This window comes from Cyrtonyx montezumae, unplaced genomic scaffold, assembly GCF_038088225.1.
Source record: "Cyrtonyx montezumae isolate F1298 unplaced genomic scaffold, pur_monq_1.0 scaffold_3, whole genome shotgun sequence".
NCBI classification, from domain to species: Eukaryota; Metazoa; Chordata; class Aves; order Galliformes; family Odontophoridae; genus Cyrtonyx; species Cyrtonyx montezumae.
This window is the reverse complement of record NW_027072034.1, coordinates 35,278,776-35,295,160: the sequence shown is the minus strand read 5'-3', so window position 1 is coordinate 35,295,160 and position 16,385 is coordinate 35,278,776. Positions and strand designations below refer to the sequence as shown.

At 37.2% G+C, this 16,385-nt stretch overlaps 1 protein-coding gene across 3 annotated transcripts in view; it reads left to right on the top strand.

Annotated features, from left to right (window-relative positions):
* GABRB3 (gamma-aminobutyric acid type A receptor subunit beta3) overlaps positions 1-16,385 on the top strand; it is a 178,514-nt gene that overhangs the window by 136,827 nt on the left and 25,302 nt on the right. For all 3 annotated transcript variants that reach the window (XM_065741203.1, XM_065741204.1, XM_065741206.1), the window contains one exon: positions 13,118-13,338. In XM_065741203.1, coding sequence (XP_065597275.1) covers positions 13,118-13,338 — 221 coding nt within the window. The remainder of the gene's footprint in view (positions 1-13,117; positions 13,339-16,385) is intronic.

Sequence of the window (16,385 nt, the reverse complement as noted above, 5' to 3'; positions counted from 1 at the left end):
AGTTCCTTTTCTTGGCATGTTATTTCCCACTGTCACCAATGGGGAAGGCTTTAGAAGAGTTGAAGAATAGGACTAGACTAAGTATGTGTTAGATATTTACTCAGCATCAAACTATACAGCAGCTCAGGGATTTCTGAGACCTCTGTATATTTCTGGTGTCAAGTACTAGGTAGGAATTGCCCAGTTTAAACATGGGTTAACATGTGTGTGTGTATGAAAAAAAAATGTTTTCTTTCATGTATTTTGAATGCAGCATCTGGTAATTCCCTCTAAAACAAACTGTTCTCTGTTTTTTTACAAATGGGGGAGTGTTGGGGGAGTTGGACTCAATGATCTCTTGAGGTCCTTTCCAGCCCCGACAGTTCTGTGACTGATTCTGCAGCTCTACAGTTCTCTTCCACAACAGTGATCTTTGTACAGATATCTACAATATACCTCTTAGTTCATCTACAATATACCTCTTCGTTCCTTCATTTCCATGAAGAAATGTCCTTCTGTGTTTTATTCTGTCTTTATGTAGGACATGTTCTGAGTCTTTCATTATCCTTTCTGCCAGTTCTTGGGACACTGTTACACTCTGCCCTGTTAGGGATGAGAACCAGAACTGCATGCAGTATTCAGTATGTAAACACACAAAAAAGTTGTGGTACAAGTATTTTTTTTTCATTATTTCTTTTCCATACAGACTCAATATACTTTTTGCTTATTCTGAATTCACAGGATACAGATCTTAATCTCTTAAAATTGCTGATTGATTAACACAGCATGTTTTTTTCTGGAGTGGTCTTAGCTCAGAAGCTGCTACTCTTTTTGTAACTGGGATCACTTTTTTCACTATTTTCTTCACTTTCCATCAGTATTGAATTTTATCTGTATTATTACCAACTATTCAGGATGCTGCTGTCCTTCACTTTTACTGTTTTGAGAAATACTTTAGCAAATAGAAATAGTTTAATGTGCATCCCCTGACTAAGCTGTTTACAAGGATAATGACTAGAGTGGAGCCCTGCACAGAACCCTGTTCAGGTCTTCTTGTGACCTCCTGCTGTTGTGAAAACTGACGGCTAGGTTCTGATGTTTGTTTCTTCTATTTCATCTGGTCATTAATTCATGGTTCTGTTGTTCTACAAGGCTTTCTTTAAGACAATTTGATGATTTTTCATACACCTTGAGCAAATTATTTTGTTGTTTGGGATTGTTTTTGTTTTTCGTTGTTGCTATGTTTGTTTGTTTGTTGTTCATCTTATCTGTTTCTTCTTGTTTAGATGTGACTTCATATTTTTAAGTGTATCTTCTCCCTTATAATAAAATTATATATCTGAAATAAAGGGGGTAGAATCAAGGGTAGGCTGCTTGGGTGAATGTAGGGACACTGTCAGAGCATGCAAAGTGATGAGGAAGGCCAAGGTCTTTTTGGAATTAAATCTACCTAGGGATGTCAAGGACAACAAGAAGGGCTTCTTCAAATACATCAGTAAAAAGAGGAAAACTAGGGAGAATGAGGGCCCACTACTGAATGGGGCAGGGACTCTGGCAGCAGGATATGCAGAGAAGATAGAGATATTGAATGCTGTGTTTGCTTCAGTCTTCACCTGCCAAGGACCAGCCCTTGGGAAAACCTCTCCCCAGAAACCAAGAAGAAAGTCTGGAGAGAGAAACACTTTCCCTGTGTGAGGGTTGTGTTAGAGATTTTTTAGGCAAACTTTACATACTCCATAGCTCTTGTGGGATGTACTCATGAATGTTGAGGGAGCCATTGGACACCACTGCTAGGCCACTCTCATCTTTGAAAGCTCATGGCAATCAGAATAAGTGCTAAAGAACTGGAAGAAAGCAGATGTCAGCCCAGTCTTCAAAAAGGGCAAGAAGGAGGGCTCAGTTAGCCTCACCTCAATCTCTGGAAAGGTGATTGAACAACTAATCCTGGAGGCCATCTCTAAGCATGTGGAAAACAAGAAGGTGGTTGGGAGTACTCAGCATAGATTCACCAAATAGAAGTCATGTTTAATCAACCTAATCACCTTCTATGATGTGACAACAGGCTGGACAGATGAGAAGAGAGCAGTAGATGTTGTCTACCTGGACTTCAGCAAGGCTTTTAACACTGTTTCCCATGATATCTTCATAGGCAAGCTCAGGAAGTGTGGTCTGAACAAGCAGATGGTGAGTTGAATTGGGTACGGTCTGAATGGCAGGTCTCAGTCTTGTGATCAGTGACATAGTCTAACTGGAGACCTGTGTCTAAAGGCATCTCTCAGGGCTCAATACTAGAGTCAGTATTGTTTAACTTAAGTGACTTGAATGAAGGAATGGAGTGCCTTCTCAGCAAGTTTAATGATGTTACAAAATGGGGATGTGTGGCTGATATCCCAAAGTACTATACTGCTATTCAGGCTGGAGTGCTGGGTTGAGAGGAACTTCTTGAAATTCAGCAAAGGCAAGTGCCCCTGAGGAGGAATAACTCCATGAGCCAATACAGGCTGGGGACTGACATGCTGGAATGGTGCTCTGTAGAGGAGAACCTGGAGGTCCTGATGGATAAGTTGTCCATGGGTCAGCAGTGTTCCCTAATGGCCAGAAAGGCCAATGGTATCCAATGGTATCCTGGGCCAGTGGTATCCTGAGCATGGCTAATAGTTTGAGGGAGGTGATCCTTTCTTCTACTCAGCCCTGGTGAGGGGCTTTGCAGTATGGGCTAGGGGTAGAGGACCCTCCTGAAGAACGAGCTGGACCAGATGACCTCCAGAGGTCCTTTCAAATCTTAGCTACTCTGAAATTTCAATCATTCTTTGATTTTTACTCAAAAGTAATTTTTGATATATAGAGGCCCATGTTATGACCATAAACAATTTTTTCTCCTCTTTTGAAAAGTGTTTCTAATTGACCTTTTGAAATTAAATATTATTTTCACAAAATTTTTGACTTCTCTTGGTTTTAAAAGATTATTTCCTAATTCCATCAGGGCTATGGTTTAAGCAGTCTCTAGCAGCTTTTTGACCTTTGACTTATGCATCGCTCACAGCCAAGTCTTGTTTTGTTTCGAGCTTCATCAAAAGCTCTTCCATGAATCAGTCATTAGTGTTATCACTTAGTCTCGTATCACACTCCAACCTGACATTTATCCAGTCTATGTGGGGGTGACTGAAGTTTTTTAATTAATAATTTCTTTTTTCACTGCCTCTTAGATCTCTTTTGGCACCTCACTGACACCACTGTCATCTTGATTAGGCAGTGGCAATTTACTTCTATTACTTTTGTAGGCTTGGAGTTTTAATCCATACAAATTATATATAACAATCAATACCCTTAACTGTCTGATGCAAAGTTTTCTTTATTAGTATATAATTCCTGACAATATAGTTTCTTTTATGTTATGTGTCCTCAATCAATATTCTCACTTCCAACAAGGTATCCTAGTTCCTTCGTTTGATCATAGCATTTCAATATCTGATAGTGGCTTTTTTTTTTTTTTTGCTATATTTAAATAGTATTTTTGAGTTTAGGATGGACTCAACTTTTGTCCTGTATGATTTTTACCATCTCCTCTCTATCTCAAGGGCATAAGTATTTTATCATTTCAGCCCTTTATGATTCATCACTCAAAGCCAGACTTTTTTCTGCATTTTAATTTGACCCTCTTCTCTGGACTTCCACTTTTATAGTCTCAACAGCTTTATTTGAACCTTGTTTAGCTATACAGACTTAGTCTGTTCGCAAAGTTATATATAAACGTTTCATCCCTACACTGTTATCTGAGAGACTGATTCCACTACCAGCATGAAAAAGTGCTGCTGAAACAAGAGTAGAGGTAGATGATCAAGAATATAATTACTGTATTTGAGGAGGTCATCTGATTATTGTAACTGAAGTGCTCTGCAGATTACTATTCTAGGGCTGAAAGCAACATCATATAATGTACCTCACTAAAGCTCCTTCCCTCAACCACATTTTCATCACCCAAAGGGCTAATGGGGAAAATGACTTCTTGCCTCCTAAATGTGCTTTGCTGTGTCTGAGGTATCTGACAATGGCATATGAATTAGGTAGGTAACTGAACAGTGTTTGTAGGCTGTACCTGTGGAAGGAAGAATCCAACTGTTCAATAAATGGACTCATTTTGCATTTGAGGAGTGTCACTGAAATCTTCATGTCCACTTAGCGTAGTTGTTTACAAGTAATTTTTCTGTAGGAAAAGTGTTTAAAAGTGTTTTTTAAGTGTTTTCAGTGGATTAACTGCCTAGTGAGGAAAAACTATTTATGTCAGGGAAATATATAGACCAAATATTAAGTTTTCGATATTTTCACAAAAATTCCAAGGAAATAAGAATATCTACCTTCTGTCCTTCCAGTTGGTACTATGTTATGAGAAGAGTTGCAGTACACAGCTAATACTTTCTGCATTTGATTATTTGAAGTAAACACAGCTGAATGCATTTGCAGTTTTTCCTCTGTGCAGGTATCCTGCATTGCATGTATGTGCCAGTGTCAGAAAATAGCCTTGTGAAAAGTATGTTTACTGTAGATAGATGAAGGGGAAAGTAACCAATATATAATCCACAGCAGGATCAGTTTTGCTCTAAGTGTTCAAAGTAGATACAAAACCCTGGGGGTGTCAGTGGTCATCAGAGAATTCTGCATTAAAAAGCCATGGCATTAAAACTGGAAGTTTGGAAGATCAGTCGTTAAATATGCCTTTCATGCTGATGCTTAGTCTGTTCTGTTTGGGGCTTTAGAAGTTGGGCAACAGTGTAGCTTGAAACCCTCCTTACTTATTTCTGCAGTGGTACATCTTGCTTCCCTAATTACAGAAGCTATTAGCAGCTCTTTGCAGAGTGTTCAGATCACATGCAGGGGGGCAAACATCCCCTCAGCAAGCCATTTTCCTTTAAAATCTCTCAGCCTAATTTTTTTAAAGGACCCTAGCAGGGTACAGGCTCTTTTCCACATCTTTCACAAGCATCTGTACCGCAAGAAGTCTGTGTGGGGGCTGAAAATCACCTATGCTTGCAGTGTTTCTTTTTTGATGCAGCATTTGTCTTTTTTAATTTATTTTGCTTTCTTAGCAAGTGTTATGATTACAGCTGTCACATGATCTGTTTATCCCATGCAGTAATAAGTTTTTAGCAGAAGCATTGTTTTCCTTTTGACTTCCCATACATCCCAGTTTTGTCACTGTGAAATGTAAAATTGGACTTAACATTACTGATAGGGTGAAATCATGAAGTTGGGGGAACTGGATTGTAAGTAACTGGTCTGAAGGAATGGATGTAGGCTGAGCACCCCTTGCATGCCCTGGCAGCCAAGACCTGTCCCACAGTCCCCATGAGCAGGAGCAGTTGAAGGCATCAGGGCAGCTCCAGGACTGAGCACCCCCCTGGGGACAGAGGTAGACCAAGGCCAGGATGGGACGTGAGCCTGTGGCTGGTCCCTGCTGTGTGGAGGCAGTGGTCAGGCAGGACAGGCCTTCTAGTGGGACAGCGCACCACAGCAACACAACATGTGCTGCAATACTGAAATGTACGTGGAGAATGTTTGTAGTTACGCACTGTAAAATCATTTGATGTCCAATAGGTTCTCAAGTGCTTTCTCAAATGGCATTTTGTTCATATTGCTTTTCTTGAACAGAATTTCCTTTGAGAATATTTGGTGGCTCAGATAATCACAGGCATCAAGTAGAAATTTGGGCATCAGCCTTGATACTTTAGTGCCAGTGTGATTGGCTGGTTCCCAAGTCTGAAAAATAAATAGATTTGGAGGTGAGAAAATTTCATATGTTCTGGAGTAAATATTCTTTTTTTAAAAAAAAAGAAGCGTGGATGAGAACAGACACGTATCTCAGTTTTCATTCAAGTGCATGTTTTCCTTAGCCCTCAGTTCCTAAATATAGTGTTGTTTTATTTCTTAACTCTTGGGTGATTAAAAAAAATATCGTACAAGTTCTGAAGTTTCTTTAAAAAGGTCTTCTGACAATTCCATAGTGGAAAAAAGACTGCAGAATTTTCAGTCTGAAATATGGCTCTTACTGAAGATGGTTTTAGATTGTTTTCATATTCAATGATAACAAATAAGAATGGCATGTAGTTATGTGTTTTGAATATTGTGACCATAAATACAATTGTGTACATACAGCTATGGAGTAATTCCATCACTGCTGTCCTGGGACACCTTACAGACATTGAAGGGTTTATGCATATAATAGGAAGTAATGAAGAAATATGACAAGTAGTGTCAACATATAGAGCTTTCTTTACTTCGCTTTTCCTTCAAATTTTTACTGATAATTCAAGTAATGTCAAAGAGAATCATAACATGATGTACCTCTGGAAAGAACAATATCTGTGATATTCTGTAAAAGGGGTGGCAAATACATCCCAGATTTTTAATCTCTGCTTGTATCTCATAGCTGGCAAAAAATCCCAAAGCTTTAAGATTTTAGGGCACTAGCTTAGTTCTGTAACTCAGCGGTGGCACATCCTATGATTGTGTAGGAGTAACACTCCATTACCCGTCAGTTCCCATCTTTGTAAGGTCAGCTGCTTCAAACGTGGGAACCAGCTGACAGCTGATAGAGGTTGATTTTTTTCCTCCCTGTAGGTTGTAAGAAGGATTTCAATTAATGCAATTAAATGTACCTGTTTTCTCGAGGGCCTGTCAGCTCCAAAATAAATAAACTGGCTCTGCACAAAATGGGTTCAATATTCCACTAAACCTTGCTTTATTTTTTTTTTCTTTCTTGTAAGTGAGGGTTTTTTTTAGAGTATGTGTGTATATATATATATATATATATATATAATTTTTGTTATCTTTAGAGTGTATAGTGTAAAGACTTGAACTTTTTTACTCTTTTTTTTTTTTTTATTTTGTTGGAGGCCTCTATCAGATGATGACAGATGAAATATAAAAATCACCAAGTGTGTTTTGATTGCAGTTTACCACACAGTCTTGGGTAGATCTTGAGGGGTTTAATGTGCTTCTTTTAGTTAGCTTTCTGTTTTCATATTAGAAGGTATCATATCATTGATGTGTAATTTTTTTGTGTATATTAGCTTTCCTTTGATCAGTCCCTTGAGAATAGAAACTCCTGATTACTTAGAAGTTTCTGGCATTAAGATCTATGATATTCTGTATCAGAGAAAGAATATTCTAAGTATTATTTTCCACTACCTGTGAAGAATTAGATAGCCTAGACTGTCTTCTTGTCTTGACTTCAGTCCTTGGACTGAAAAATTTGCAGGATCCTTATTTCTGACTCCATATTTTCGTACCAAAGTTCTAGCCGAGTACTTGCTCTCCATGGTACTTTGTGTGCTCTGATATCTGGATAAAAAGAGCATCCCAAGACTAGGATAGCATCCCCATGAGCTTAATGTGTGCATAGGCACATATGAAGAGAGAAGCCAATATCTAGCTTTTGAAGGGTAAGCTCCCATGGCTGCAGCAGGAGCATGCTGTGGGGCCACCATAGGTGAATGCTGCCTGATTGCTCCCTTTTTTCCTGACCAGAAGCTTCTCTTTTCTGACAGTGACTGTCACCTTTCCCCAGAAAGCTGGGGAGAAGGCTGCTGGGGCTGGTTGCTATGTCAACCATGTGTGCAGAAAGCCCAGCGCTGGTTGGTATGGCAACCTTCTCAGAGCGCCAAGAGATGCTCAGTGGGGGTACGGGCTCTTTGGAGATGGAAACTCTTGTGCCAAAGGCTGGGAGAGGACAGGAGAGACCTGTGCTTTCATTTATTGATTTGGAAAACAACATTTTGAAGCATCAGATGGGCTCTTCATGGCTAAATATTTCCTATAGCTATCTCTAACTCCATGACCTTCAATAGAAGGGGGAAAAAATAGTGGTCATTTGGTAAGAAGGACATTAGGATAACAGGAATATACAGATGATTATAGTGAGATTAGTGTAACTTAGATACATTAACACTGTACTTTCTTGACAATGTTTTAGCCACATGGTAGAGAAAATGTGCTATATTTTCAACCTGTCATTATTGTAGAGTTTCCAAGTGGTGTTGGACAGAAGCCTGATCTCATGGGTGAGATCAATCTTTAATATAACAACAGGGAGACCACAAAATGTTAGAAGATGTTTTGGTGGCAGAAGGTATGAGTGTGTGTGTCTGTATGCACGTGTACATCCTCACTTGAGCTACTCATGAACTACTAACACCAGTCTCTTGCAAGGACCAGAAAGCTCCCCTGTAATAGGTTTTGCAGAACGATAGGCTTTTGCTAACAACTGAGAAAGTGATGTACAGTTTACACTGGGAAAATCAAATTGTCAACAGGTAAAATATAATGTAATGGATAATGTTTTTCTGTAGTGTGAATGTTTTTGAACCTTTTGGAACATTTTTAATTCTCAGAAAAAGTGTTTAAGTGATGATCTCGAACAATTGAATAGTATTGCTGGTAAGTTCTGACTTCTTAAGGTTAGCCTTCTGAATGTTTTTGTTATTTACATTTCACTATAACTGAATTAATGTGTGCATGAACTATTTCTTAGGTCTCTTCTGTGTGAAGTGAGGAAACAGATTTTTCAGCTGAGTTGTCATGCATAGGTTTCATGAGTTTGGCTTTGCAATTCACTTCAGTCTTATTGGAAAGAATGTAACTCAATCATCAGTGCTTCTGAAATAGCTCCTTATTACTGCAGTGGCTGTATCTAATTTTTGGAATTCTATGGAATGAAATGGAAGGTACCTTGAACTTACATGGAAACTAAGGCTCAGATTTTCTTATATCTTTTTATCCACCGAATGAGTACTTATTTAGATTAGCAAAAGAAATCATCTGTTGGCTGGTGTTAATAATTATGGTGTCTGCTGGTCAAGGAAACAACAATGTGAATTTACATCCAAATGTGAGGAATCTGCATTATCAAGTGTATGCAAGACTGTACTCCCAAGAAGCTGAATAACTCTTTTTTTTTGTGTAACTTTTATTTATTTTTACTTATATTTCTAGTAATTTTCAATATATTATTTTGAATGAATAATTTATTTTGATGAACTAATATATTTGTAGTGTTCCATTGTGATTATTAAATATAGTGTTCTACTGAACAGTCATTTTGAAGAAACGTTTTTACAGCTAATGGATAACTTTAACATTCTCAATACATAGCAAACTTTAAACAGTAATAATCAATTTTAGGCCCCAGTTTCTGCTAAAATGCTCTAAATTTTATTTTTATTAAAAATTATTAAAAATTTTATTTCCTTTTTGTTGAGTGTAGGACAGAAGCTAAAGGTAGTCAGTGTTGCAATGGTACACAAATAGGTTTGTTTTTAATATCGCATTGTATTAGTATTGACAGTTAATTAGTCTTTAGAGCATTAAGGTGCTGTTCAGGAGTATAATAGAATGTATTCCTTCTGTTTGAAGTGACTTAAATCATAGTTGTGCTTCATATAAGATATGTTCAATCTGACAAATATCATGTAGGAAAGACTTAGATATTTCTTTGAAAATAGTTAGCTTTTATAATATTTGTGATTATATAATTTTTGCTTAAGATGTTTGGAAATCATAGATAATGCATATGAAAAATAGCTATATTATGATCTATTTGAATTGTGCTAGATGTCTCTTCACCATTATATCTAAATTATTTTTTCAAGTATTATCTGCTATTTGAATTTTTACTGTTGTTATTTTTTCCAAGGAAAACGGTGTCTTTCTTTACATTATTGACATTATTGCAGTGATAGAAACTGGAAGATTCTTGTTATATGCCTTTGTCCTTGTAGGATGGTCCGTAGTCTTTGAATACATAAAATAAAACTCTTGTTGCCTGTGCAGTTAAGCTTTACATTTTGAAGACATTTCATAAAATCATGGAATGGTTTGCGTTGGAAGGGACCTCAGAGGTCACCCAGCTCCAACCCCCTGCTGTGTGGCAGGGCTGCCCCCCACCAGCTGCCCAGGGCCCCATCCAAACTGGTCTTGAGCACCTCCAGGGATGGGGCACCACAGCTTCTCTGGGCAGACTTCTCACTTTTTTTTTTTTTTTTTATGTGTGTGTGTGTTTTTGTTTGTTTTTGTTTTGTTTTTAATCATTCTTGATCTGAAATATCTATTAGTATGAAAAGCTGAAGAGGAGGAAAGGTGACCTTGAACATGTTGTGGTATTGTAGGGAAAAAAATATGATTTATGGAGGTCTTTGCAGTTGAGGAAATTGACTGCTGCTCTGTGCAGTAGTTAGAATTTCCTAAAGCTGGCAGGTCTGTATCATCTTTGACAGAAGCCGTGGTGGGATTAATCTCTTCTGGCTTCAGACATCTACCTTCTTGACTGCTGTATCAGGGCTAGTCATCATAAGCATCCGTGAAGGAAGGTGGTCCTGAATAAACTTTGTAGGCTACTTACATAGGGGTAAAAATCAGTTTTCTTGTTTTACCTGAAAAATGTTACCTGTATTTTTTTTCCAGTCCATGTTCAAACCATTTCATCATTTTCATCTGGAGTGCTGAAAGAGAAAATTTCCTTTATGGATACGGAGCCTAGCAAATTAGGTAGTCAAAGAATTACATTCTTGTAGGTTTTAATACACTTAGGTTCCAGTACTAACTTTGGTAGAGCTGCCCTAAAGAACTAGGCTTTCCTGCCCACTTAATAGTTGCATGTGGAACCAAATACCTTCAGCGCTGTTCTAATATGACTGCTGCTGCTGCTTTTGTAACTGTAAGTTATCAGAATAAGAGTGACAGTGAACAAGCATGGCTCTTCTTCAATTCTTAAACTCCTTTTTCTGTTGTTCCCTACCACAGGAGAGATTTTAGTTAAATAAATAAAATAGTGTATATTATTGCTTGTATTGTTGCACATATCTTACTTAGTTAATTGTTCCATTCATTAACTGTTAGCATGTGTGTATATATATATATGTATATATATATTTTGTTTCAAGCCAAAGAACAAAGAAACTTAGCCTGAAACTCCTTTGTGTACAAATGTACTCTTACACTTCAGCACTATCTAGGCTTGCTCCTTTGAATAACCATAGAATCACTTAGGTTGGAAAAGACCTTAAAGATCATTAAGTCCAACCATGACCTATCCAACTTGAACTCTAACATCAATACTACTTGAACTCTAACATCCCTCCGCTAAATAATGTACAGGGATGTCCTATTTCTGTCTTGCATTTTGTATGTGTATGCATAGTGAGCTCTGGTATACTGTGCATGTTTCCTCAGCTTTCTTGACATTGGCCTGCAAAGTGTTACAAAACTCAGTCACCTAGCAAATTCAAAATGTTAATAGAAACAAGCTTCAATTAAGCCCAGATGAAACTGGTGGAGGATGCTTATTCCGACGCATCAGTGTCAGTGAGCTGGCTGCATGGAGCTGAGAGCCATGCTTCTCCTAATGGAGCAGGGCAGGCACAACGAGTGCTGCTTGGTTGATAGGCACTGACGGTGAGTCCCACTGCAGAGAGCTTCCAACAAGCACTGCCACACGTGCTCCTGGGCAGGCATGTCAGATTTGGGTTTTAAAAGATGAGCTCCCATTCAGGAGTTCCATGCAGACTGCTTTCTCCCATCCGTGGTCCTTTCTTTTCAGATTTGTTAAAATGGGAACAGCTTGCCCTTGATAACTATAATGATTTATTTGCTGAGCAATTAAAATTGATTTCTTAAAGTTTTAGTGGCTACCTCGTTAGAGAGAATGAATCACTGAATAAACAACGTAAAGGCTCTGAGAGCAAAAGATGTGCTAATTTCATCTTCTCTCAAGAAGAGGCTTTAGCGGCTGAGGGAAGCAGGGTCAGATCACTGCCTGAACTTGGGTTGTTTCCTCATGAGACCCATTACAAGAGTGGACTGTTCCCAACTGTTGTACTTAAAAACCCCAAGCAGCCTTTTCCCAGATAAGCAGCAAGCCTGAGGGCTTTTGTATCACCAGCTTGTAGAACCAGATGCAAATGCAGGTATCCTGTGGTTTGCACACCTGCTGCTAAATATTTAAACATGTTAGGAGATGGCATAAATTTTTCAGTGTTATGGGAAGATTTTCATCATTTAAAGCATTTCTCTAATTTGAAAATCAGAGTTTTAATGACCTGTACCTACTGTCCCATTTCTATCTTTGTTAAACACAGAAATATTATTAGACTTAAAAGCAGTGTTTTCTTTGATTTTAAACATTCATTTCCATACACAAGAATGTATTGTGCTTAGTTATTTCCTTTATGTCTTGCATAAACAAGGCTTTGTAAAAGTGAAAATGTTCTTCCACACCTTGAAGACTACATGGGGGAAAAAAAACCCACAAGATTTTTCTTTTCAACTAGGAAAGTGTTTCATTTGATTTTCATCTTTGTTGATGCTGAACTTTGAAGTGTTCCATGTTTCTTTTTATGTTTTGATAGAAGCATGAATGAGGCATTGTCTAAAACTTCTAGAGCATTATTGTAACGTGACCTGAGCAAGTTAGCACATTCTGAAAGTACTGACATGTTTTCAGGCTGTATCTTTTAAGCTTCTATATCCATGTTTGGGATTTTAAGTTAGCTTAGCAATCACAGTTCACAGCTGACCCAAAGACCTCTACTGGCAAAATTATGAAAACTGAACATTGACATTAGTATGTATTAGATGTCTGCTGTTGATGAGAAATTTCCATGTCCCTGCCAGATGTAGTCTCTCTCAATGGCACATATATAAGCAACATCTCGGCAACTAGTTTTTAGATTATGATTTTAATTACTGTTTTCAAATACTTTTAATGTTTTTCAGTTCATCTATCAATTTTGAAAATGGGGAAAATAACTATTTTTCTATTACATTGTTTATCATTTCACAGACATAATCATTTTAGGTAATTTTTAGGACTACATGAAAGAAAAGGAGGAAAAAGATAAAAGATACCAATAAGAGTGGCATTTCTTTAAGTTTTGGAAATCTTTCTTAGGCCAGAATGATACTTGAATTTTTAGAATCATTTAATAGCTGTTAGGAAGATTAAGATTTGTTAAGATTTTGATTAAGGTTTTTTTTTGTTTTTAATAAGAATTAAAGCAGCAGCAAAGTAGTGACAGAACAATATTTTTTCTTCTAGTTATACCTTGAATTATTGACTATTTATTGTACTTTTGTTTCTTTTTACCAGGATTACACTTTGACTATGTATTTTCAACAGTATTGGAGAGATAAGAGACTGGCATATGCTGGCATACCTCTCAACCTGACGCTTGATAATCGAGTGGCAGATCAACTCTGGGTGCCTGACACCTACTTCTTAAATGACAAGAAATCATTTGTGCATGGCGTTACTGTGAAGAACCGAATGATTCGCCTTCATCCAGATGGAACAGTGCTTTATGGCCTCAGGTCTGTACTTTCGTGATGAAGATTTCACGGCCATTGTTATGTATTGTTGATATTTGTTTCCTGGTACAAGGTTATTACAAACAGTGTGCAGCATATTATGTAACCTTGCCTGCAATTCTGAAAGATGCCTGTAGAAAATAAATGACACAGTCAATGTTTCTTAATTTTGCCAGAAGCATCCTCAGTCAGGTTTTATTTGTTTACGTAGAGCTGCCATATCTGGAAAGACCAGTGGCTACATGAAGCAGAAAGGCAAATATTAATTGTAAACCTGAACATTTTGCTCAAAACGGAGGCAGTAGGTTTGAATGTGTGTGCATATGTTCTCTATAAAGAAAGAGAAAGCTACAAACAGTTCTGATTAAATGGATTCAGTCACTGTCAAGACCATGACTCTGTGTACCTTCAGCAACTTTTTTCGAGCAGTGATCAACACTACAGTGTTTTATATTTCAAACTAGAGCAATAAAGTGACCTTACATTATCCTGTGCTCTACCTGCCTTAGGACTAGTCTGTGATTTCTTTGTTTTCCATCATAACTTCTATGAACAAGAGTGCAAAAAAAAATCTCCCTTAAGAAATGTGCATAATTAAACAAGTAAAAAAAACTTGATTTTTTTTTTTTTTTATTTTTGATACCACACACAATGGTTTTGATACCACACACAATGGTATCAAAAAATTCTTTTATTTGGTCAGGTTAATTCCATATGCTCAATTAATTTATACTATACCAGCAAAACAAGTCTTTGGCAGTGTAAACTTTGTTTCCATCATAGGAAGTTTCTTGCATTTTTTTTTATTGAGGGACAAAGTATAAACATGAATGAGATTTGAAATGTGCTGCAGGTGGATTAGATTTACAGTATAATCATTTTACCTGCTTTTTTTTTTTTTATCATTGAGTGAACTTTTTATCTGACTTAGGTCTTGGTCAATCACCACTGACTCCTATTAAATATATAGGCTATAGTTGGATGAATCTTTCAAGACAGAACAAAAATAGACTCAATCTACTAAGAAGTTTCAAAGAAGCTTACTATATTCAGGAAATGTCTTAAAGTTGAACTTAAGCAAACTGAGCTTTTCATTGCGAGTATATGCAATATCGAATGCTGTAAGTTTAGAATTCTTTTTGCAGGTAGTTATCAAAAAAAGATGTAAGATAATACTGTTTCCATTGCTGTATCTCAACAACCGTTACCGAAAGCAAAGTAATAAAAGAAAAATAATGGAGTTCAAAACTCTTGTGACCATAAAATGTATGCCACTCTCTAAAAATATTTGGAGTCATTCAGATAAGGATTTTCTGAATGCCATATTTGAATAAGCTAGATTCCAGTTCTGCAAAACAGAAATGCCCAAACACTTGACTTGATTGCACTCATTCAGCAGGGATTTTAACAGTGTCTCGCATGGCAACCTTCTTTCCATACAAGAAAGAATTTCTTCAAACAACACGCAGTATTTGTGGTCAAATTTTGCTGAGTGTGAAGCAGCTGATTTACTCAAAGCAGGATTGCTTTCTGAAGTTAAATCTTGGCAAAATAAAGAATACTGTGATCAGATGGAAGAAAATATCTCTTAGCTCTCTTATTCTAAAGAACTTAGTTTTATGTTGATCTGCCACTAGCTTATCATCTTGCATTGTGACTTGAGAGTATCCTGGTGGCCTCAGTCTCAAGGTGCAGTCTGGAGACAGTGATTCATGCTGTGAGCTGAGATCAGAACCTGGACTTTTATGTGCCACAAAATACTGGGTCACTGAGAATAATAAGAGGAAATTTTAGAGGGTTGCAACCAATTACAGAATACCCACAGAACAAAGTTCCTCAATAGTTATGTAGCAGAAGTGATCCTTAGGCCACAAGGGCTCTGTGTTCTCTTCTGAATAATGCAGAAGTTATCATACTCTTGAAATGCTTGACCTTCAGTTATCCAAGTTTTATCTCTACTTCAGAAAAACAGTTTGCTGCAGCAGCAAAACTCTATGAAGATGAGGGAATGGGAGAGTAGCTTTTTGGAGTATGACTTGTTCATGGGGAATTTCTTTCTCTGAGCATCATACTAACTTTTTCCTACTTGTTCAGAACAATAGACAAACTTAGGACTATACAATGGCTTTTTCTGTAATATACCAAAACTGAAATGATGGCACTGTAGAATGAGGATTAGAAAATCTTTTCCACTGCTTGTATACTTGTCATAGGTAAACTTCTTGTTCTTGGGCAGTACAATGTTAATAAGTAATCGAAGTGTGGGAATGTATTTACTTTATCTGGAAGGACTCATGTAGTTATCATCGATACATAAAACATGAGAGATGTTCACAAGATAAAAAGGATAATTGTGATTGGTCAGACAGTGCAGCTGGACTTCTATCTATTCTTTTTTGGATGAATGTATTTCTGAATTAAGATGAACAGAGAGTCAAATTATCTGTCAAGACTATGATCCATTCAGATGAAACGTATTTATATAACTGATTTATATTGTAAACTTTTGGGGCACAGAGAGTATTCTTCTGTTAGTTGTTTATGTAGCACCTCCTAAAACATCAGAGATGGCATCCCTGTACAATCACTTAAAGGTGATCAGTCCAGTAATAAAGTAGCAGGGAAGACAAGAGAAGCTGTATCCAGAGGATAAATAATCAAATGGAGAATTTTAACAATTAAAAATATATCTTGCGTTTATTGCTTCCAAGCAAATTGTATGTGCATCTGTGTGCAACTTAATCTTTATCTGGCTTGTAATTGTTTCTCTGTCACTGCTGTAATGATGACTTCTTGAAATCTTGTTGTCCTGCTGTGTCAGGAAGCATCCCATCCCATAAATAATAAACCTTTTCTTCTTGGTAGCATGCACAAGCTTGAGCAATTAGCATTTGCTTTTGTTGAGCATTTGCGCATGTTAAATTCATTTGCTTGAAAGTTCATTCAGAAGGGACCTCTAAGCACTCAACTTACTTTGAGTGCTTAAAGTAATTGAGTGCTAAACTTATCTTTCTATATCTAGCTGTATCTTTTTGTTTGTGTGGTTTTTT